At 35.2% G+C, this 23,317-nt stretch overlaps 1 protein-coding gene across 2 annotated transcripts; it reads left to right on the forward strand.

Moving 5' to 3' along the window:
* The first annotated feature begins 9,095 nt into the window (after positions 1 to 9,095).
* Positions 9,096 to 22,402, forward strand: LOC141623398 (uncharacterized). Of its 2 annotated transcripts, XM_074439516.1 has the most exons (13): positions 9,096 to 9,555; positions 9,650 to 9,797; positions 11,490 to 11,641; positions 13,453 to 13,635; positions 14,613 to 14,688; positions 16,513 to 16,590; positions 16,797 to 16,882; positions 17,928 to 18,001; positions 18,866 to 18,911; positions 20,251 to 20,360; positions 20,843 to 21,017; positions 21,628 to 21,732; positions 21,915 to 22,402. In XM_074439516.1, the coding sequence occupies exons 1-12, from the start codon at positions 9,301 to 9,303 to the stop codon at positions 21,691 to 21,693; spliced, it is 1,449 nt and encodes a 482-aa protein (XP_074295617.1). In that variant the 5' UTR covers positions 9,096 to 9,300; the 3' UTR covers positions 21,694 to 21,732; positions 21,915 to 22,402. The 2 variants fall into 2 exon arrangements, with proteins under 2 accessions (XP_074295617.1, XP_074295616.1); XM_074439515.1 differs by lacking the exon at positions 21,628 to 21,732 and having other exon boundaries at positions 21,915 to 22,255.
* The last annotated feature ends 915 nt before the right edge of the window (positions 22,403 to 23,317 follow it).

A 23,317-nucleotide genomic window follows, 5' to 3' on the forward strand; every position in this document is an offset into this window, starting at 1 on the left:
TACCATCTCAGTTGGCTGAGGTAGTAAGTGTAAAAGACAAATATTTACCAAGTACTTTAAGACGATATAAATTAAAGTGCCTCAAAAGGTTTTATTACAAAATTCTAACGATATAAATAATTAATACAAAATGCTTTATAAAATAACTGCAGCGGAAATTAAACTAGATAGTCTGAATAATTTAAGGCCGATCTCTAGACTCAAGTGATGATCGTCCCAAGCTCCCCCTTTACGCATCCAGCACTTCACACAGCTAACCTGAAATCAATCTGTTACCCAATATTTGGTTCATCACAGGTGTTCACGAATACACAGTTAACCACGAGGTTGAGTAAACTAAACAACAATAATATTACGATATCCTGCAATAAGATATAGTCAAGAAGCTCAAACCAAGACCGTCACACACACGGCTTAACCGTGTGCCACGTCACACGCCACAACCGAAACCACAACACAACTGACACCACACGGTGTACTGCTCAGGTCCACGCCAAACTCTGAACACCGCTGTTCATGGCGAACCAAAACCGTACAGGACCACGGCTCTTCCACATCCCTGTGCCTGACCGACCAAATAATCTCAAAGCATTGTCATTCCTCTTTCACAATTCCAACCAACAATAGAGAACCAACCAACAATGATAACAATATGATTATGAGACAACAATCATAACATATGCTCAAGACAATAATTACGACGATGTGCTTAGGACAACAATTACAGCAATAATCATCTTTCAACAATTCACCATACCAATATAGTATAGTTGAGTAGTTAACCTACCTTTTAAGCAAATCTTCAATAAATAGCAAAGCCATCCAATTTAATAATTTTCCTCAATAAAACCGTCACCTAAGACAAGCAATATTATGCATACAATTACTAATCTATCAATACAATAATGATTAAGACAAGAATCTACCCCAAAATCACCCAAAAACACACTCAAACAGCACGGTCAAACCTTTGGTCAAGGCGGTCAACGCCTGGTCAACGCCGGTCAACGCCCCTCCGGTCAGTCATGCTGGTGGTCAATGGTGGTTGGTCAAAGGCGGTTGGCAATGGTCAAACTACATATGTAAACAATTGATTAAAAGATGAAAATAAGATCTTACCAATAAATCTTAAGATGAATGTTTCCCTTATGTTTCTAGTTCCTTCTCTTTTATCCCTCTTAACTCCCTCTCTATATTTTGTGATTTGTATTTGTGAGCAATAAAATCTAAGGTGATGGGTGAAGGGATATATATAGTGACAAGGAAGCTTTTAGGAAATTTCTAGGAAATAGGATATAATAATATAATATGTAAAATATCTAAGGTAGGTATAATAATAATAATAATAATAATAATAATAATAATAATAATAATAATAATAATAATAATAATAATAATAATAATAATAATAATAATAATAATAATAATAATAATAATAATAATAATAATAATAATAATAATAATAATAATAATAATAATAATAATAATAATAATAATAATAATAATAATAATAATAATAATAATAATAATAATAATAATAATAATAATAATAATAATAATAATAATAATAATAATAATAATAATAATAATAATAATAATAATAATAATAATAATAATAATAAGTTGAGATAGGACACTACTACAGATACAGGCTATAACAACGGTTAAAAACCGTTGTTATATAAAAAAGCGGACATTGTTAAAGCGTCCGTTGTAGTAGGTTTTAACAACGGTTAGTTTTTCTAAGAAACCCGTTGTGAAAACTATTAACAACGGTTTAAAGTAGAAAAAACTGTTTTGGAAAGGGTGACTAAATTTTGGTGGGAAAGTTATAACAACGGTTACAGTATAAAAAACCGTTGTTATAACTAAAGACAACGGTTTTTTTTTTTTAAATAACAGTTGTTGTTTATTTTAAAAAAAAATTAAATATTACTAGATGCATGCATTATTACGGCGGCCCGTTATAATTCCGATGCATGCATTATTACTGCCAATCCCTGCATATGAATGGACAATATATGGAATGAGAAGGGTTATAAGATTTGAAGCAGAGATATGATGACACAACTTCCTAAACATATATTAATTAAAAAATAACTCAAAAGACACATTACTTAGTATAAATACATGCATTATCTCAACCACCATTCCATTATCTCACTATATATCTCCAAACCCTAACTGCTAAAACAAACTCCAAACCCTTAATCTTTCAAACAAACTCCAAACTTCATCAACAATGAATGATATCATCCGTAAGATCACATTACTATGACCGAGCACAACAGAGTTTCATCCATTTGGTTCTTTGGACATCGAGGACAGGTACAAGAGCTACCTTGAGGACGCTCGGACCGCACTCAAGGACGCCAAAAAAATGGCTTGACAGAGCAGCAGTTGTTGCAGCTATATGACGATATAGCAACTGCTGAACAAAACCTCCAAATAGCTAAGGAGGAGAGGATGGATATCATAGAAGAGAATGAGACTCTTTATGCATATCTAAGAATTGCATTTTTATCAATGTAATTCGTTTTTTAATTGATGTATTTATATATATATATGTATATATATATATATATATATGTATATATATATATATGTATTTATATATATATATATGTATTTATAGAGAAGAGATCAAGTGAGTCCACCTAACATCCTTGAGTCCATAAGTCCTCTTTAGGACCCTTGAAAAGATGGGATGAAGGGCTGAGATTGAAGGGGAAAAGTGGGGGATTAAGGCTAAAATTAGTGATTAATGCTAATTTAAGACTCACTCTCTCTCTACCTCACTAATCAACCTAATTAAAAATTAATTCACTATATATCAATTATTTTCACATCAACTTCTCTCTCATCTCACAAATTTCATTACTCTCATCTCTCTAAAAACCAAAATAACTCAAAATCCAAAAAAAAAAAAAAAAATCTCACCCAAATATTTTCAAAACCCAAATAATTCAAAACTCAATTATTTCCCCCCCATTTCCCCTGCTCGACCACCACGGCCACATGGCCACCACTCAACCACCACAACACCACCGTCAACAAGAATCACCACTTTACCCCCAGCCCCGCCGTCACACCCACCACCAACAACAAAAAAAATACCGCAGCCCCCCACTCCACGACAACAACCACCATCACTATCACCAACAACCCACAGCCCCGCCACCACCACGCGCACCAAAAAACACCCCACCAAAACCGCCACCAACAACACCCCACGACAACGACCACTGCCTCACATCACCCCCACGACTGCCGCCACCAACAACACCCACCAAAAACTCCCACAACCGCCACTTCCTCCTTTCTTCTTTTAGATCTAACCACCATTACCAACAACCACCACAAACACCCACCACCACTCCCTATCGTCCATCCCGGCCTCCACCGACCTCCACTATCTCCCTCCCCTTCTTATATTTCCAGATCTGAAACCACACCCCCTCCAACCTCCAACAAACCCACCATCGACATCCAACAACAAGAACACCAACCCGCCGTCACAATCAACCAACGAAAAAAACGAGAGGAAGAGAGAATGGCGACGGGCTGTTGGTGTTGGCGAAGGTGGTTTGGATGATAGTAGTTGTGGTGGTGGTGTGTTGTCGTCTTTGAAATTTTTTTATTTTGGTTGTCTTTTTATTTTGGTTGTCGTCTTTTTGTTCTGTTGGTTTGTTTTTTTTTTTTTTTTTTTTTTTTTTTTTTTTTTTGTAGTTTTTGTCTTTTTTTGTTTAGTTTTGATGAGTTGTGAATGAGTGTTTATTTCAATTTTTGCCTTTGTTGTTTATTTTGTTTTTTTGTTTCTCCTTTCTTCCAGATCTCGTTTCAATTTTTTTTTTTTTTTTTTTTTTTTTTTTTTTTTTTGTTTGTTTGTTGTGGGGTTATATATTTTTAATTTTTATTATAGATTTTATTCTTAGATCTAATAAATATATTTATTATACTCGTATTTTTTTACATTTACCCTCGGAGTTATGTACATTTACACTCGTATTTCTTTACATTTACACTCATATTTCTTTACATTTACACTCATAATTTTTACATTTACACTCATATTTCTTTACATTTACACGCATTTTTCAGATTTACACTCATATTTCTTTACAATTACATTTGTATTTCTTTACATTTACACTCATAATTTTTACATTTACACTCATATTTCTTTACATTTACACTCATATTTCTTTACATTTACACTCGTATATCTGTACATTTACACTCGTTAAATTTATATATATTTGCACTCATATATTTTTGTGGATATGAGTTGGTGGTGGAGGACGGCGATGGTGGTGTTTGTTGGTAGTCGGACTAAAGTTTTACTCATAAAGGACCAAAGTCACACTCGAACGACCAAATTTACACCCTAAAACCTTCAAATTTACACTTAAAATACTACATTTACACTCGTAAAACATCACATTTACACTCGTAAAATGTTAAAATTATATAAATTCAAAATTTCCGTCACAAAAAATCAAATTTACACTCTTAAAATGTTACATTTACACTCGTAAAACTTCACATTTACACTTGTAAAATGTTAAAATTATATAAATTCAAAATTTCCGTCACAAAAAAATCAAATTTACATTCTTAAAATGTTACATTTACACTCGTAAAACTTCACATTTACACTTGTAAAATGTTAAAATTCTATAAATTCAAAATTTCCGTCACAAAAAAATCAAATTTACATTCTTAAAATGTTACATTTACACTCGTAAAACTTCACATTTACACTTGTAAAATGTTAAAATTCTATAAATTCAAAATTCCCGTCACAAAAAATCAAATTTACACTCTAAAAATGTTACATTTACACTCGTAAAACTTCACATTTACACTTGTAAAATGTTAAAATTCTATAAATTCAAACTTTCCGTCACAAAAAATCAAATTTACACTCTTAAAAATGTTACATTTACACTCGTAAAACTTCACATTTACACTTGTAAAATGTTAAAATTCTATAAATTCAAAATTTCCGTCACAAAAAATCAAATTTACACTCTTAAAAATGTTACATTTACACTCGTAAAACTTCACATTTACACTTGTAAAATGTTAAAATTATATAAATTCTAAATTTCCGTCACAAAAAATCAAATTTACACTCTTAAAAATGTTACATTTACACTCGTAAAACTTCACATTTACACTTGTAAAATGTTAAAATTATATTTCCGTCACATTTACACTTGTAAAACTCATACAACATTACATTTACACTTCTGAAATCTAAAACTCAAAACTGATTAATTAGGGGCTAGAGAGAGAAAGAAAAATTAATTAGTGTGTAGAAATTTGATTAGTGGTAATTTCTTTTTGGTAATTTTCAATCTCAACCATCCATCTCAATCCAACCATCCACATTTTTTTCCTTTTCTTTTTAAAGGCCTTTAATCAAATTCATCTCAACCTTCCATTTAGTCCATCCAATGGCCCTTAGAGGGACTTATGGACTCAATGGTAGAGGAGGACTCATTAGATCTTACCTCTGTATTTATATATATATATATATATATATATATATATATATATATATATATATATATAGATTTAGGATCCTATGAGAACCCTCTTCCCATGAGAACCATGAGAACCTCATGTTCAGAACTTTTGTACCAAAGGTACAATAATATTATATGATGATTCAGAACTTTTGTACTAGAGGCACAACACTACTATAAGTTCATTATTTTGTTATTTTACTGTTATGACTAATACAAAAATACTTAATACAAAAAATTTGTCTTCTACGTGTTAAATGAAACATAATGCACTGATGAATAATGAGCTAAAATCTTTAATTATTCAAGCCCCACAAAAAGATACCATAAGTCAATACTAACAAATGCTGTAAATGACAAGACTACTAATTGTTATCATCTTAGCCATCCTCGCCGTCGCTCAATCCCCTCCTCGGTCTACTCCGTTAGCTCCCCGCCGTCGCCGGTTACCAGACCACCAACAGCTGCCACAACTCCACTCACCGCCACCGTACCTCCCGTCGCCGACGATATTCCTGCCGATTCTCCAGCTACTAATCCATTGAATTCAGTCGTCGATGTACCTGCTGCCGCGCCGTAAAGCGGTTTTGTTTCGTGGAACAGAGTTGCGGTTGTTGGTGTATCGTCCACCGTCGTTGCTTTTGGCTTCTTCTTTCATGTTCTAATTCCACGCCGCTTAAGTTTTCCCTTTTTCGATTTATGTGTTCAATTTATTTCAGCATACACTTACCAATTTATTTGTTATTATTTTGATTATAATTGATGTCTGTTAAAATATCCTTATAACATATGAACATTAGTTATAACGTATAAAGAATGCATTTTTATGAATCTACAAATAATAAAAAGGTTGATTGTTGTCTTATCAGATGTCGTGTACCTTTGGTATAAAGGTTCTGAACCCGTAGTATAATATTATTGTACTTTTGGTACAAAAGTTCTGAACATGAGGTTCTCACGGTTCTCATGGGAGGAGGGTTCTCATAGGATCTCAACCCTATATATATATATATATATATATATATATATATATATATATATATATATATATATATATATATATATATATATATATATATATATATATATTAAGTTTATCATGAATTCCTCTCTATCATCTTGCTTCTTCTTTGTTTTATTTTATTTAATTTGTTTTACAAGCTAATAAACGCAGAAAAACAACAGTGACAAAACTAATTAAGCGAATAAAACTTAGAGAAAGAACATAATGATTGATAAAAACACATGCAAATGAAATAATTAGAGAAAGAAAATAATGACTGAGATGACAAAACCTAAATTAAATCATGCATATTTACCTGATAATTAGAGAAAGTAAGAGACGATGAAACCAACAGTGACGGCGAGATGATAAAGCGACGATGAGGAAGAGAGAAAAAGACGATGAGAAAGTGTGTTTGTGTTTGTGTTTGTGTTTGTGTTTGTGTTTGTGTTTGTGTTTGTGTTTGTGTTTGTGTTTGTGTTTGTGTTTGTGTTGTGTTTGTGTTTGTGTTTGTGTTTGTGTTTGTGTATGTTTGTGTTTTGTGGCTGTAGCTGATATGTGTTTATGTGGTTTATAGTATGGAAAGTATTGACAACGGTTGTTAAACAAAAACCCGTTGTCATTACAGAATATATTAATAACGGGTCCATAGTAAACCGTTGTTAAAAAGTATTAACAACGGGTTTATAAATAACCGTTGTAATTACTTTTCACTAACTTTGCGCCAATTTTACGCCAAATTATTAACAACGGTTGTGCATGTTTGACCCGTTGTTAAAACCTATAACAACGGTTATGGAACCATAACCGTTGTAACTAATTTTAGTAAAATTCGCGCCATCCGTTCTACAACGTCTTATGGTGATTTTCGTGAATAAGCGTTGTTAAAGGGGCGTTGTAGTTGCCTGGATTTGTAGTAGTGGGAATATTATAATATTATAATATTATGAATTATTATAAGAAGGTGCGAAATTAAGAAATAGATTAGCGCGTAATATCACTTAGCGAGTTCAGCTTTGCGCACAGATTTTTAAACAGCTGCCATTTTTTCGTTACTTATCGGAATCAAGCCTGTGACCATGCGTTGGAAAGCTAAGACAATAAAAGTTCCCTCTAAAACTCCATATATGACTGTTTGAAAATGCCCCTAAAATAAGTGATCACATTTCCAAGTATGACACATTTGTGCAAGCTCTCTATTAGTCTTTCATAGTCTACCTTGTACTTAGACACGCATCAAGGGTCCTATAACCTTAGAATATGAGGGGTATTACAGTCTTCCCTCCTTAAAATGAACTTCGTCCTCGAAGTTCGCGCATACTACCAATCACTCAAAACCAACATTATGCACACCAATCAAAATGTTATTGTCACTAACTCATATGATGACCTTACTTACATATATTAATCAACTAAATACCATTAACTTCAGTAGTATTACAAACATGGGGTTGGAACCATCTCCCGAGAATGGCTCCACAATCAATCCAACAACCAATGTAATCACAAACCACAATCACAATCGTATTACCAACAATCAATCACAGTTACCAACTTATAATCAATTATGCAACCAACTGTGTAGGGAAACCCTGCCTGATCAGATATCCACGGAAAAGCACAAAAAAGCAAGCTAGAACGCCTCCTCTACGAAGTCCTCACCTATTATGATATCACACAATCAATCAACTACACATCATATGATTATCTACCCCAAACCCCCAAATCACCCAATTAGGGTTTGCATAACTATAACCATAACAACAAATTAACAAAGGTATAAGACTTACTGATTAAAAATACGCGGAATGAGATGCAAAACTCCCAAATCGGATAACCCTATCCTTGGGAGTGATTAGAATAATCAGAGAAGCAGTGAACGTGGTTTTTAGATTTTGAGAAAATGATTATACAATGATTAGGAACTGTTAATCACATTTTTATACTTCTCTAATTATTATAACCAAAACCGCGGAACTTAACCTGTCAGATACTCCGCCGAGTACGCCCTACTCGACCGAGTTTCTCACTACTTGGCCGAGTGCACCCAAAAGAGAAGCCTGTCTAAAAGCACTCGACGGCTTACTCGGCCGATTATGGCCTACTCGACCGAGAAAGCTGTAACCAGAAAACCGTGGTATTACAGTTGATGGTGAGCTTGCAATTATGGGTAAATGGTTGGACTTGCGGGTAGATATTTTCAATCGACATGGCTTAGGGTGTTGATCAAGGCGATTGACAACGTGGTTGATGGTTGTAGGTGGTCAGTGGTGTAGGTGAGTGCGCTGTACAGTTGTGGTTTTAGATGGCCAGTGGTACATGGTGGTTAGTGGGATAAATGTTGTGAGGGAGAAGGGTTAGAGGAGAGGGGTTTTGATGAAGGGTATTAGGAGAAGTCGTCAACTTGTTATTCAAGTAGCCGGTCATCTAATTCTATTTCAAAAATATAGAGTAATAGTTTGGTTTATTATGAGTTAAAATGAAGTTTAGATTATTGTAAGAAAATCACTCATACAACAATCCTAATTAAGTAATGTTCTTTTCGACGACTAGAGCCCACCCTACCTCATTTCGATTCTGGTAAGCTTAATTCAGCTCGAGACAAAGAGCAACAAAAGAAGCATTTACAACGCTCAAGTCCTGAATTACAATCACTTTACTGAATACCAATCACACCAAGTTTGCAATTTCATGTCCATGTCCATTTAAAATCCTCAATCACCCACAAAATTCCCCAAAATCAAATCTCTTGATTCACGCTCAATGTCGACTTACCGCCTAGCTTTGATCATCAATAACCCTGTTAACAATGATGAATTTCTTCTACTCAAACAATCTCCACCACCAAAATTCGGCATTGAAGAGTACGATTCTTACGTCGATTCCGATCTCTTTGACTTACCTTCTACGCAATTAAGTTTATTTCAAGGTCAATCTCAATTTGAATTGGACGACGCTGAATTGTGCTCTCATAAGCTCGATTTGCGTAATTTTGACTTTATTTCAGCTCTTAATCAGGTATTTTATGTAATTTAATAGTATTAGTTAATTAGTTGAAGTGATTGGTTTTAGGTTGTTTAATTTTGTGTAATGTATGCTAAATGCGTGTTAGGTGTCGGAGGAATTAGGGATTGGGAGGTTGGTTGAATTGCGCTGGAAATTCTGCAAGTATGTACAAGAGCCCGAATTCGGCCCGAATCCTCTTGTTCATACGGTGTTCATTTCTACTAATTTTGAACTTGGCGACGGATATAATGAAGGTTTGTCTTGCGTTTCATGTTCTCGAAGTGTACTAAGTGAAGTGAGAATTGTGTAAATGAAGTAGTTTTGCGATTTCGCTGCACACATGCATTTGTGTTATTTCTATTTTAGGTATGCTTTAGTTGGTCTCTGGTTTGGAGTATGAAATTATCAAGAAGCTAATCTCTGGACGGTGACATTTGAGAATTGCAGTTTATAAAATTTGAGAGCAATGAAAATAGTTAGATATTCCAATTTTTAGCCAAGTTTCGTGCTTTAGTCAGTTGCAATTGTCTGACTCTTTACTAAGCTTTTCAAATATCTATGAAGCAGAAAGTACAGCGATTAGTATTAATATTAGCCTCGCAGAAATTTTTTTAATGAAGCAATAGACACGTAAGGAGTATGGACTCAGAATCTGGTCTGGTCATTAATCATCTAGTCATCCCCTCTTCAAATTTTCCCGCCTAAAATACTACAACCTATAATAGGCCTAATCTTTGTAGTCTACTCTATATATATACGTATGTTGGGCTACAAATGAGTGTATTCTTGGATTGAAATTTAGAGAATTTGTCCTACAGAAAATTTAATTTAAGGCTTTTATGAAAATAAATAATTAACCTTTTATGATAAAAAGTTGTGGCAAAAAATACATCGCTAGAAAGAAACTATTAAATAATGTCATTAGATTTGTGTAAAAAGTAGTTTCATTAAAATACACTTACATTTTTTGATTAATTTTGCAGTTTTATTTTTTTTCCTCAAATTAAAATACAAGAATGAGACATGAAAAATTAATGAATTATCAATTTAAAATCTATAAATAGTACACTAAAAAGTAAAAATTTTGTATATACGTGCATGCATTGCACGGGCTCTATACTACTTTATTTATTAAATTTGAAACAAATGAAGTGGCAGAGATTTTTGGCTATGTTATATTGTTATCCTTCAGCTGTGTCTATGATGATAATCCAAGGCTGCATGATTCGTAATTACACCCCTAGCCCCCTTCACAAGTATGTATTACACATACACTACACGCACAATACACACTTATTACGCTGCGATGAGTTTTAACCAAAAAACTTAATGCGTTGTAATACGCATATGACATACGTGTGAATAAGTTCGCCGTTCGCTTAGGTTTAAGCAAATACAGTAACACAGGATAATACCTGGACAAAACTGCCGAGGCATTTAACTTTTCTCGAGACTAATTCCATACCATTAACTATGTATTGTCTTGTAGTTTCTCTATCATAATGTTTTCATTGCTACTAAGCCTGGTTAAACCTCGTCTGCGAATCTTAGACTTAGTACCTTAGAAAAGATTTCAGAGAGGACCTCCACTGAACCTTAGTCTTTCAACAAGGTGATATGCTCAGTGTCAATGTTGGAGGATTTAGTGAAGGATTAGTTGCGGAGAGAATTACAAGCCTTTAGCGATGCAAAAGACCAGTGTATTGATTACTTCAAGCCTGAGGACAACTGTCACAATATGTGAACTTCCCCAATGTGTCACCATATGTGCCAGCTTCACTAACATGAGTTTCACAATGTGTGGAGAGATAATGAACTGACTCTGATAGACTAAAGTGGTTTTTGACGAAGCTTTGTGATCCTGAATTCATGATAGATAACTTTATCTGCTAGCTATTCTTTGTCGTTCTCTTTGCACAAGCTAAACTAGGTTGAACCGTGTCCAGGGACATTTCTGTGGTTGAGCTGGCCTAAATGCATCGAATTGCTTAGAGATGTGAAACAAGGATGTAGCCGTATTGGACCCTTGGCAGTTAACAGCATTCTGCATGACTCTGAACTCTCCAAGTGGGATGTTCTCCAGAACTTGCGTTACCAGGTTAATTTCATCTGGATTTCTTGGCCGTGTTATATATTTTCTTGTTTTGCTGGAAGTAAGCGGCTCATGACAGGATGTGCTAGCAGACTTAAGTACAAAAAAGGATACTAAATGAAAAAAGCAATGCAATTATGCATACAGATTTGTCTTAAAGTATGCTCCGACCTTTTCTTACTTATCATGTTTTTGGCATGGGTGAAGTGTTTATCATGCGGCTATTTTGATACTAATATGGATCAATGGTTGCATACTGAGGATAAAAGAGTTGGAGTAGCTTTCAAACCAACAAACCGCCCCTTTACGTGTTCGGACCAAGTGCATTTCATTATTGATATCTTTTTTTCGGGACAGATTGTGAGATTGACATTTCCATTTTTTTTCTCGAAGGAGCCAAAGACTTGCTACTCCCTCCAATCCACACCAAACTTATAACAACCCGACCCGCCACCGTCGTAACACAACCCCAATAAGATGGGATGTGTACCTTTGGGCCTATTATTTGTCCTCACTTAAGCCCAAAAGCACAAGCCCTTGTTACTAAGTGGTGGGTGGAAGCCCTTATAAACATATCACAATCCTCATATTTTCCCGATGTGGGACAACTCAATCTCATAACCTCACGGGGTGTTGCAAACTCCCCCACTTAAATAACACAACGTCCTCGTTGTGCCCGTAAGCTGACCGCAGCCAAGCCCAGAATCCTCCCCCGCTAGGTGGGTGACCCAGGTACTCCTGACCACAGGCTCACCACACGGTCGCAGGGTTGCTCTGATACCATTTATAACAACCCGACCTGCTCAGCCCAGAATCCTCCCCCGCTAGGTGGATGACCCGGGTACTCCCGACCATAGGCTCACCACACGGTCGCAGGGTTGCTCTGATACCATTTATAACAACCCAACCCGCCACCCTCGTAACACAATCCTAATAAGATGGGATGTGTACCTTTGGGCCTATTATTTATCCTCACTTAAGCCCAAAAGCACAAGGCCGTGTTACTAAGTGGTGGGTGGAAGCTCTTATAAACATATCACAATCCTCATATTTTCCCGATGTGGACAACTCAATCTCATAACCTCACGGGGTGTTACAAAACTCCCCATATAGGTTTTCACATGTTTTAAGAAACAAGGAAAATGGGTAGTGAATATAAGTGGGGAGTTTGGTGTGGATTGGAGGGATAAAGTGATGCAAATGTGTAAATAGATTGTAGTAAAAAGGACCATTTGGTCAAGCTTTTTACTAAAAAGGGTAATGGGGAGCTATGTTACTCCGACTCGGCTTGAAGGGTCGGACACGGGTGCGTATCCAAGTGTCGAAGTAACATAGATGGGGAGTTTGCTGTGGATGGTACATATTTAGTAAGTGGGGAGTTTGGTGTGAATTGGAGGGAGTATTAGTTTGCTTTAGAATATGTTGGGAGTTAATCTAAAGACTCACTAGACTACTAGCACTTCTTATATTGTAAACTAGCATTCCGTCGACTTACATCATGTGTCATCCAAAAATAACCTGTGATTCAGCACACGGGCAAGGCTGTGTACAATGTACTTCAAACCATTTACCGCCCCATAGAAGAATCTTTTGACACAATTAGGTAATGGCGTAATGTGGTTATTGTTATTGTTGTAATTAACAGTTCCGTTCTGTTATTTTGTGGTTCAGCCATTCAGGTATATTTAATTTCGATATCACGAGTAAACTGCATCCAGTATCTGTGTTTTTTTCTTTCTTTTCTTTCTGATGTTGAAACCAGTAAAACTCATCTTCTAACTGAGCATTGTTGAATACTTTTTTTATTCACTGTTTAGGAGTATCCGCTTGGAGTTATGCTTGTACCTATGGGAAGTAGAACTACGAAACCTTTCAGCACTACGAACTTGATTGTCGTTGCTCCAGACATTGTAGCTAATTGTCAAAACAATGCAAGCTTTGCTGCTTATGGAGATGCTCTGATAGTGGATCCAGGATGCAGTTCTCGATTCCATCAGGAAGTAAGTAATCTCATGTGTTTTCACTTTTCAGACTCCGTAGGCTAATGTGAAATTTTCTTGTACTAACATTTGACAGTGTAAGGTAGAGTATAGACTCGGCCTCCCAGGCGCAAAATTCTTTAGTAGAAACAGCTGTTTGACATCATAAGAACTTGGAATTTGAGTTTTTTGAATATTGCAACTGCTTTTGGTTACAAAGTACGATCTTTTGAAATTTTTCTGATTTTGAATGCTAATTCGAATATTGTATGAATGCAAGTTTTATTTATAATACTAGGACTTTTAAGATTTGTGTATGACTTGCATGTTTACAACTGCTGTTTTTCAAATGTGTTCTATTGTCTCATACATTTTTTACTCTTTATCATGCTGTCTTTTTTACTTATGTCTTGTCAAGGACAAAAGGTTACTTGCTTTTGATTTTTCTTTTGTATTGAATAAAGTCTTACTCTAGAATTGAAGGACATTTTTTTTTCTATTCTTTTCGACATAAGATGTTTTCCTTCAGGGTGGGAGACATTATTTATACAAGTGTAGAAGTTAGTGACTCTGCTTTTAAATGTAAGACTGTTTTTTCAAAGATCCAAGCATTCTACTTCATCTAATGACTTAATGAGATGCCATGTGTCACGTGACTTAAGTTGTGGCTGAGTATTATTCTATATGCAACCTTACCTTTGTATTAGCAACGCAAAGTGGTTGAATTGCATTGAAGACTCCTATTTAATAATAAAAAAGAAGCACAAGTAGCTTAGTGAGTCAATTTGCTTAAATCCATCATAATGCAGAACCAAAAAATAATGAGTCATTGGCTTCACTAGAAATGGAGTTGATTCTATATATTATAGTGAACAATTAATCTCTAACCATTCACATTTTTTGTGTGGACAAATACCCGTTATAGGAGCAACAAAAAGAGGTCTGGATCCCCATTTCAGTTGCAATAGTGCACTAATACATGTTTCAATGTTTATCAGCTTGAGCACATAGTTGCAGCTCTACCGAAAAAACTGATCGTGTTTGTTACTCATCACCATCCTGATCATGTGGATGGTAAGTTGGCTCAATATCCCCCCCACCCCCGACCTCTTACACGTCTTTACTTTCTAATAAAGAGAAACATTTTAATATTTGTGTTGGTAGCTAATATCAATCCTTCTGTATTGTAGCAAATTTAATAGCAGAAATCAGTGACAGCAATGTTTGTTCAGTGCATATATGTAGTCTAGATGCTGGAGAGAAAAGTCATAAAAGGGAAAGTCTTGAGAGGATGCGAGTAATTTGAACTGCAAAACAAGGTTATTAGTCTTATTACTGATGCAGCATCACACTTCAGCCTCTATAACCAACAACAGAATATAGTTTTATGTCATCAGACTCATGAGACATACATAAGGGAATAATTATCATCAATTCACCCCCCCAAGTTCTTGTTTTTTCATTCTTAGTGTGTATAGAGGCACATCATACATTAACACGGAGCATCATGATTTCGCAAGTCTTTGACAGCGTTAACCACATGGGATTCTCTAGTTTAAAATGCATCAGGATTTCGCAATTCACCTGCTTTGTTAAAAAACCTTAGCTCACACGGAGCTTTTTACTGTGGTCAAGCTGATCATACTCGCCCTTCCTGTCAGCCTTCTTTCTCAGTTTTTGTTTCAGTTTATTAAGAGGCCTCAATATTAAGTGGTCTAGCACGCATGCTATTCATTGAAACCTGAACGTCTATTCTTTGGCATGGAACTTGGAAGTCATGCTAGCTGGCACTCCTACCGGTACCGTGTGATTTGTAGGCGAATCTAACTTACCATAAGTATTTCTAGGTTGCAAATTTTTTGGGTGGACCAGTGGACTTGTGTAGAACTTTCCTCTTTTTTCCTGAATTTGGTTTCAATGTCACCATGCACTTTTGTAAGTTTCACCAAATGGTGCACTACAAAACGAAGGACATTGTACTTGATTGGAGTTTACAAGATTTCACCCAAATGACCCAATAACCTATAGCCTCCATTTGTCTCGTGGCTGCATAGGACTTGTAAGCTAAATGTGTAGTTAAGTTTGAGTGTTGAGTGGCTGTGCAACAGGATCATTAGATCCTTGTCCGTGGGCATGACAAGCACCCACATCAGTGGATATCCTTGCCACTCCACAAAGTAAATGGCTACAGAAAATTAGAACATTTAGAAGTGACGTTGGAGTAATGTAATCAAGTCTTTTATGGCTTCCTAATACCATACAAAGGAACCTTGGTCGTGATGCTAAGCTGTTGGGGTTGTCTATCTATATTGCCGATCAAAATCTCTATAAGTGGAGGTTGCCAAAAACTGTTTTGAGTTTTTCTTCTGTGACAGTATTCCATACCATACATCCAAAAGTGTGGTAGCCTTAAATTATGTACTGGCTGGGTTGTTACTGTTATGCCCGACCATAGCAGTATCTCCTTGGTCCTGCGGATTGCAAATATGTACCATTCAAAGATTTATGAACCTGTTTGCTGCATATTGACCGCACAGTTGCTTCCTGGCGTGTACTTCCTATTGAAATTTAATGACGACGGGCTGGGTGTCTTGTGGGGATATTCAGGTCTCTTGTGTTAACTTTGTGCATTCTCGTAGTCCTTGGCTGCAAAGGTTCTCGTGTAAATTAAAGAGTAGAAGTTGCTTCTCTTAAACTGTGTTGTAAGTGTGTGTGTGTGTGTGTGCGCGCGCGCGCGTGCGTGTGCATTTTTGTGTGTGCGTGTGCGTTTATGTGTCAGTCTGTTTGCCTGTGCATCTGAGCATGTACGTATGTGCATGTTAATTTGCGTGTCCGTGTGAGTTTTACCCATAGATAGGCTTGTGTCTTGAATATATCTCGTTTGATTGCTCTATTCAGGTTTAGCCGTCATTCAAAGATGTAATCCTGATGCAATTCTATTGGCCCATGACAACACAATGTGCCGTGTTAGGAAAGGTAGTATCTTATATATTTGTTTGTTGTAACTTAAATTTGTTGTATCTCATACATATTTTAAGTTTATGTCACCATCCCATGCATATCTGTTGTTGGATGTTAAAGAATTAATTTCGTTTATCATTCTTAGCAAATTGCATCTATTCGGGCTTGTTTGGCAAATATTTTTGTCTAAAAAGTACCGTGGCAATTGTTTGTTGAAACAGATGTCTGGTCACTTGGGTATACTTCAATTGTCGGGGGAGAAGAAATCTCTGTCGGAGGCCAGCGATTTCAAGTCATTTTTGCTCCGGTATGTTATATTGTATAAAGACATCAGGCGCACCATCCATTATTCTATGTATATAATCTGTCGTCTTCAATATATTTGCCTTGAAGAAAGGGGTGCAACTGGAGGATGGGGAGGGGGCTGAGAACATTAGGGTGATTAAAAAAACGAGGTTAGGAGTGGAAAGAATTTAAGAGATAAGTCTCATTTCTTTAATTTGTGTTCTTAATTTATTTCAATCTTAATTTAGATAACAGCTGTTCAGTTCTTAAGTTACATATAATAGAGGGTGATTATTTTGGAAACAATATCAGTAGTAGTTGATATTACCCTTCACCAAAGGTTGATTGTATTTACCAATTATTGCAAGTGCTACAATCTTGGCTATCAGTTTTGGAGCTTCATATAAATCTACAAATTTTCACACCATTAAATGTTCTTCAATTTCATTATGCTACTTTGTAGTTACAATATTCCATGATAGTATAAATGCAATTTTGAATATACCCTGACGTCGTAATTTATTTAATCAAATAACTCACTCAAACCAAAGCTATAAAAACTTCATCCCACCATCATCCTCACTTAACTTCAGTCCATTGTCGTTTGTGTCCCTATGCTACTCCGATACTTCCCCTAGCTACCATATCGCGTATCATACTTTTCGTTACTATGCTTTCTGCTCTTTGTACCACAACGCTTTGTTTTAATCACCAGATTCACCACTGCAACATAATCTATAAATCAAATACTGAAATACGTCTACATTCAAATAAGTCTAGTCCATCACCTACATTATCTCTGACATGAATTATTGTATACACAGTTACACACTGAGTTTATCTAACTGGCTTCTTTTTTATTCCCCTCACAAGTGTTGGGTATTACATGATGCAAATATTTGACGATGAGAAACATCATGGGTTCCACACTTCCACACATTATAAAATACCGGTCAATTGGTCATAAGTTATTCAATACCTTAGATCCTTTTCTAAATTAGTTTGAATTATTCTGTTAGTCTATTGCATTCTTGATTATGAATTTTCTAGCTGTCTTCCAATGTCAGGGTCACACGGATGGGCATATGGCATTGCTTCATATTAATTCTCATTCACTGGTTGTTGGCGATCACTGTGTTGGGTAAGTTGTTTCGTACCTCAAATTTGGTTTTTAAATCTTTTCCCTGTCACATTTTTGTTTTATGAAAGTTAATTGTAATTCTTTTGTAATCTATATTTTATTACTGAGTTTGATGTCATTATATTACTAATTAAAGGTTAATACTTGAAATAACTGTTGTATTGCTCCATGGGTTACTAAATTTGAGCTGTGGCACCGTATATATCGGTGTATCACAATCCAGGTATCAAGGTTTTGAAGGTTAGCACGATCACATTTCTTGGAAAATGACCGAGATCAAACTTTGCTGATCGATTCTGAAATCAAGTCTCAAACCAAGATTCAGTACCATGTTGGAAATTTCATTTTAAATTGTTAGATTAGGGGATGCATTTCAGGAAAGTTCATCTTTGCATGTGTTAAACACCTTCTTAAATTAATATTTGCCTACATGTTCTTATGGCATATCTTACAGAGCAAGAGCAATATAAACTCACTAAATAAGGGATACATTCGCCCTTTGAGCAACTAGCTATCACTGATTCCACAAGTTTCTGAAGATGCCAACCTCTTGGATTTATTGTTTGCCTAATAATGATTTGGCTGGATTACTCATTCTCCTTTTGAATAATATGTTTTGATTTTTCAAAATAGCTTATGTCAAGAAATTTATGGAATTGATCTATTTGTTTCTCCTGTTCTTCCAGTGTTTTCCATAAAATGAGTAAAGAAGTAATTTTATGTCTATATTTACAAAGAAAACACAGTAAAGTTATGTCATTAGTGCGTCTCAGTGATTTCCTGAAAATATGGCAGTAACTCGTGAGTCAGTTGTTACCCTGTTTTAAGTCAAATACCTAAAGAATGATTTCTAAATGATCGCAGGCAGGGTAGTGCTCTTTTGGACATATATTCTGGTGGAAATATGGCTGTAAGTCAGTTAGCACCCTATTTCATTTTCCTTTTCTCTCTTTTGAGCACCATTTTTTTTCGTGGCATCTATTATAATTGTTTTCTTTTATTTCTTTTTTTTTTTTTTTTTTTGATAAGATAAGAAAACTAGATTGATCCTCTAGGATATGACCAACCTATCTCATCCTTTCAGATGAGCAAGGTAAGTTGAAGCCATCGACTTTCAAACCACCTCGAAGAAAGAGTTGGACATGAATGTCAAATCGAGGCCATAAAGTCAGCAACTTTGTTGGCTTCACGAAAACAATGTTTAATAATCACTTCCTCAAAGAAATGAATATCTAATTTTGCAGCTTTGATAATACTCAAAATTTCCCATAGTATTTGCCAAGTACCGCGAATAGAGTTAATAACGCATAAATTATCACCTTCAACTAGTAGCTTTCAAATTCCTAAGTATTTAGCTGCTAAAATTCCTTCTTTTAATGCTATGGCTTCTGCAACAAGAATGCTATTAGATCCACAATTTTTTGCTCGTAACAAAACGACTTTATCATTATGATCTCTTATACAATATCCTAAAGCAACTTTATTCCCATTTATTTTCGATCCGTCAAAATATAGCTTTTTGTTTTTGGTGTCTCATTTTAAGATAGTATTGATGACTTCTAAAAGTATCAAGTGTTTGTTGTTACAGCAGCTTCTAGTGCATAACATATCATAGAAAAATATTTATGCTACTCAAATGCCTTGAAAATTATGTACCTTGAGAAGAACACGAGTGGTAGAGAGTCAAACGCTGTAAAACAGAAGCATGGGTGGCAATATAGTTGATTTGGCGACTTGATGAATGAACAGGGACTTAGGGACTTCGGAGTCTGGAAGTTGGTGGTGGGATAATTGTTGAACTAGTGTCTGCCAATGGATAAAGGCGGAACATAGACGATGCTTTTCAGAATACTCATTTCTGAACGCAGTGATTAAGTAATAAACAGTAACATGGGTTTTCGTATAGATTGCGGTCTTCTTTAGGATGGTTGAATGGGAAAAAGAGGGGAAGGGAAAATAACTGAAGTGAAGCAGAAGAATGGAGAAAGTGGTTTTGTTGCTTGGTTCAGTTTGCAGGCATGGGAAGGGTTTCTTCACTGGGTTATTGGTTATATAGAACCAGGGAAAAAAAGTTAATTCTTTTCTTTCAAATGCGTATATAATTTTATAACCAATTGTTCAAAGTTTTATGGAAAACAAAACTAGATGAATGGGTCACAGACTCACAGCCCTCATCGGCATTAAGAAAGCGTGTTAAGGAATTTGTAGTTCGTACTAGCATTATCACTTTATAATTCATTTATATGCAGGATTACTTTCAAACAACGTACAATTTCTTGGAGCTCTCCCCTCGTGCTTTGATTCCAATGCATGGTAGAGTCAACCTTTGGCCTAGCCACATGCTCTCTCAATATCTCAAGTATGAATCGCTTCTCATTTCTTGCTGTTTCAGTTTCTTTGATTCATATTCTGGTGCTTGTGAGACTTAAAGTTGTCCACTATCCACCACATGGATGATTTTATTTAATCTGATAGATATCCTTGTCATTTTCATTTCGAGTGTAGTGAGAGATTCACTACTTTGACTTTGGAGTAAGATGTAATAAAGCAAAACGATCACCTAAACTTTATTACACTTCTCATATTAGTAGCAATCGGACAGCTCAATTGCATTATGGGTCAACCAAATACAACCTCTGTAGAAGAGGAAGGTTGTGTAATTATGACCCCCTCGGGCCCTATCTTGCCATAGGCTGATCACTGATGGTGGGAACCGTTGAGGCATTGAGATAATGGTGGCGTTAGATTACTATACTTTCTATGTTTTAACATTGGATATGCCTTGTAGCTATTGCATTTTGACATGGTTATCTTTCACTTAATTGATTTATTGATTATCAGGAACCGCAAAGATAGAGAGTCTTCAGTCTTGAAGGTCATAGAAAATGGTGGGACCACATTATTTGACATAGTTTCAACCATATATAAAGATGTTGATCGTCGTCTGTGGATTCCGGCGGCATCAAATGTGAGGCTCCATGTTGAGCATCTAGCTCAACAACAGAAATTGCCTGAGGTAGTTTCTACAAAGTTATTTGTCCTATGTTGATATGTATACTTATGCTGAAGAATGGCGTTGACAACTAAAAAATGGTCTATTTCTTATGTTGATACTATCACCACCTTGTTGAAGATTTAGGCTCTGAATTAAATAGGCAATATTTAAAATATGGCTTAACCTGGATCAGAAGGGGTTTTGCTGGGTTATTTGTTAATTGCCAAAGTTAAACTAGAACAGAATTTGAGATATTTGATCCATTACTCTTTATTTAATTTGGCGAGAGTTGCTGACGTGAAAAAAGTCTAGGTATTTTACTTCTACAACCTCATTTCTTCTGGTCATTTTATTTATTTAGCATCATTTTTAAATGGGATGACTTTGTGTATTGAAATTTGTTAATGGCCGAATTATCCTCTCTGGACATTACTTCCCCACCCATCTGAAATGGGTAATGACATCCTTTACCCCTTCCTTGTCAGTTATCACACTTTTTTTCTACTTAAATTGTGCCAACCCTAATGGGGCTAAAAGTATATATGGACGATCATTGAATGATGAATTGCTAAATTCTTTTGCAAATATATAGTACTCATAAGAACTACAATTTTTGTTGGAGGGAATGCAGGACTTCTCTTTAGAAGCTTATAAGCGAAGCATTGGCACATTTGCTGATGAGATGAGCAAATTGTGAATAAGCTGGCTGCCTCTTTTCTGCCTATGACCCCTTTAGGTTCGAAACACAACTTGGAATATTTTGCAGAGTCCAAGTGACACATCTAAAACAACTTGTGTTTTGTGCATTTCAAATACGAGATGATTGTGATGTTTTATTATTCTGGTATCTGCATTCTGAGTCTTTTGTGCATATTATTATGTTTTCCTGCACTCAGAAAGTATTGTTGTTCTTTTCAGGGCTTCTCCATATCAAAGTTCCAGAAAACGTGTACAGTAAATTTCGCTATGAATTGGATTTACGCCTATTCAAGGTTTTGGATATCAAGAGCGATTGCGAGGATCGTAACTCCTAAACTGATTCTACCTATAGGCGCTACAGCCGTGGCTTGCTTAACCGCAGTATATTGTGTAAGAAAGCTACCTAACCCAAGCAGTTAAATTTACACAAATTTATGTGGACATTGCTTACAGTGCTTAGTGAAAGATGACGCACGATATCTCTGATGTTGACGCCAAATGTTGGGATTAACAGATAAACTGGTAACTTTTATGGAATTAATATAGCCCTTTACCAGTTAGTATCTCTGTCAAGTTATATATAGGAAAAAATTTCAATTTGGTGCCCTGAAGTTTAGGCTAATTCCACTTTAGTGCCTTGTGTGTTGAATTACCTCCCACTTTGGTGACTTAAGTTTTAAATAAAATTTCATTTTGGTAACCTAAAATATGTAATAGTCAACTTTTATTTTTAACTAGTATTGGTGCCCGTCTTCGCCCGGGCTACCTTTACTTACCATTAATTTTTTTTCATTAAATAAAATTACTTAAAGTTGCATAACACATAAATTTATCATTAATATATTTTTCTATGACATATCCTAAAATTACGATGAAATAAATTTTGAGACAAATTCACTACCCCGCTATTAATATTTTACTCTTATTAATGAAACAATAGTAATAACATTTCACTACTTGCCCGTAATCATTGTTACTTTTACTACTACCGCGGTAATTATTGTTACTGTCACTACTGCCGCATTAATATTGATAATTTCACTACTACCACCGTAATTATTGTTACTTTTACTATTGACGCATTAATATTGATTATTTCACTACTCCCGCTGTTTCTACCAATTTCACTAATCTCGCTGATAATATTGTTACTTTTACTATTCAAATGAGTGATTACTATCATATAACTATATCCAATGTTACTACAATTCTTTTCTTTACTGACGAAATTACTCTTACTACCTAGGCATGCAATTTTAAGAGGATTATAACCTACTTATTATATTTTTGTATGTTCAATAATTAACATCTCTATACATCTAATAAACTATAAAGTTTAATGAAATTGCATAGATTTTAAATTTAATATATAATTTTATGATGATAATAATTAATAGCATAAGTGTGCATGTTTATACTAATTAATTATTTTATTTTAAGGAAATTGACCATCTTCTAGTATTCTATAAATATTTAGGAAAATTACCAAGCATCTTCTTTCTTTTAGTCTCCTTTAAATTGACCATCTTAATTAATTATTTTACGGATATTTCCCATGGTACCCTCGAACTTTGGCAGATTACACATGGTACCCCTCTTTTTAAGTTTCTACATGTGGTACC

This window comes from Silene latifolia, chromosome X, assembly GCF_048544455.1.
Source record: "Silene latifolia isolate original U9 population chromosome X, ASM4854445v1, whole genome shotgun sequence".
Lineage (NCBI taxonomy): Eukaryota > Viridiplantae > Streptophyta > Magnoliopsida > Caryophyllales > Caryophyllaceae > Silene > Silene latifolia.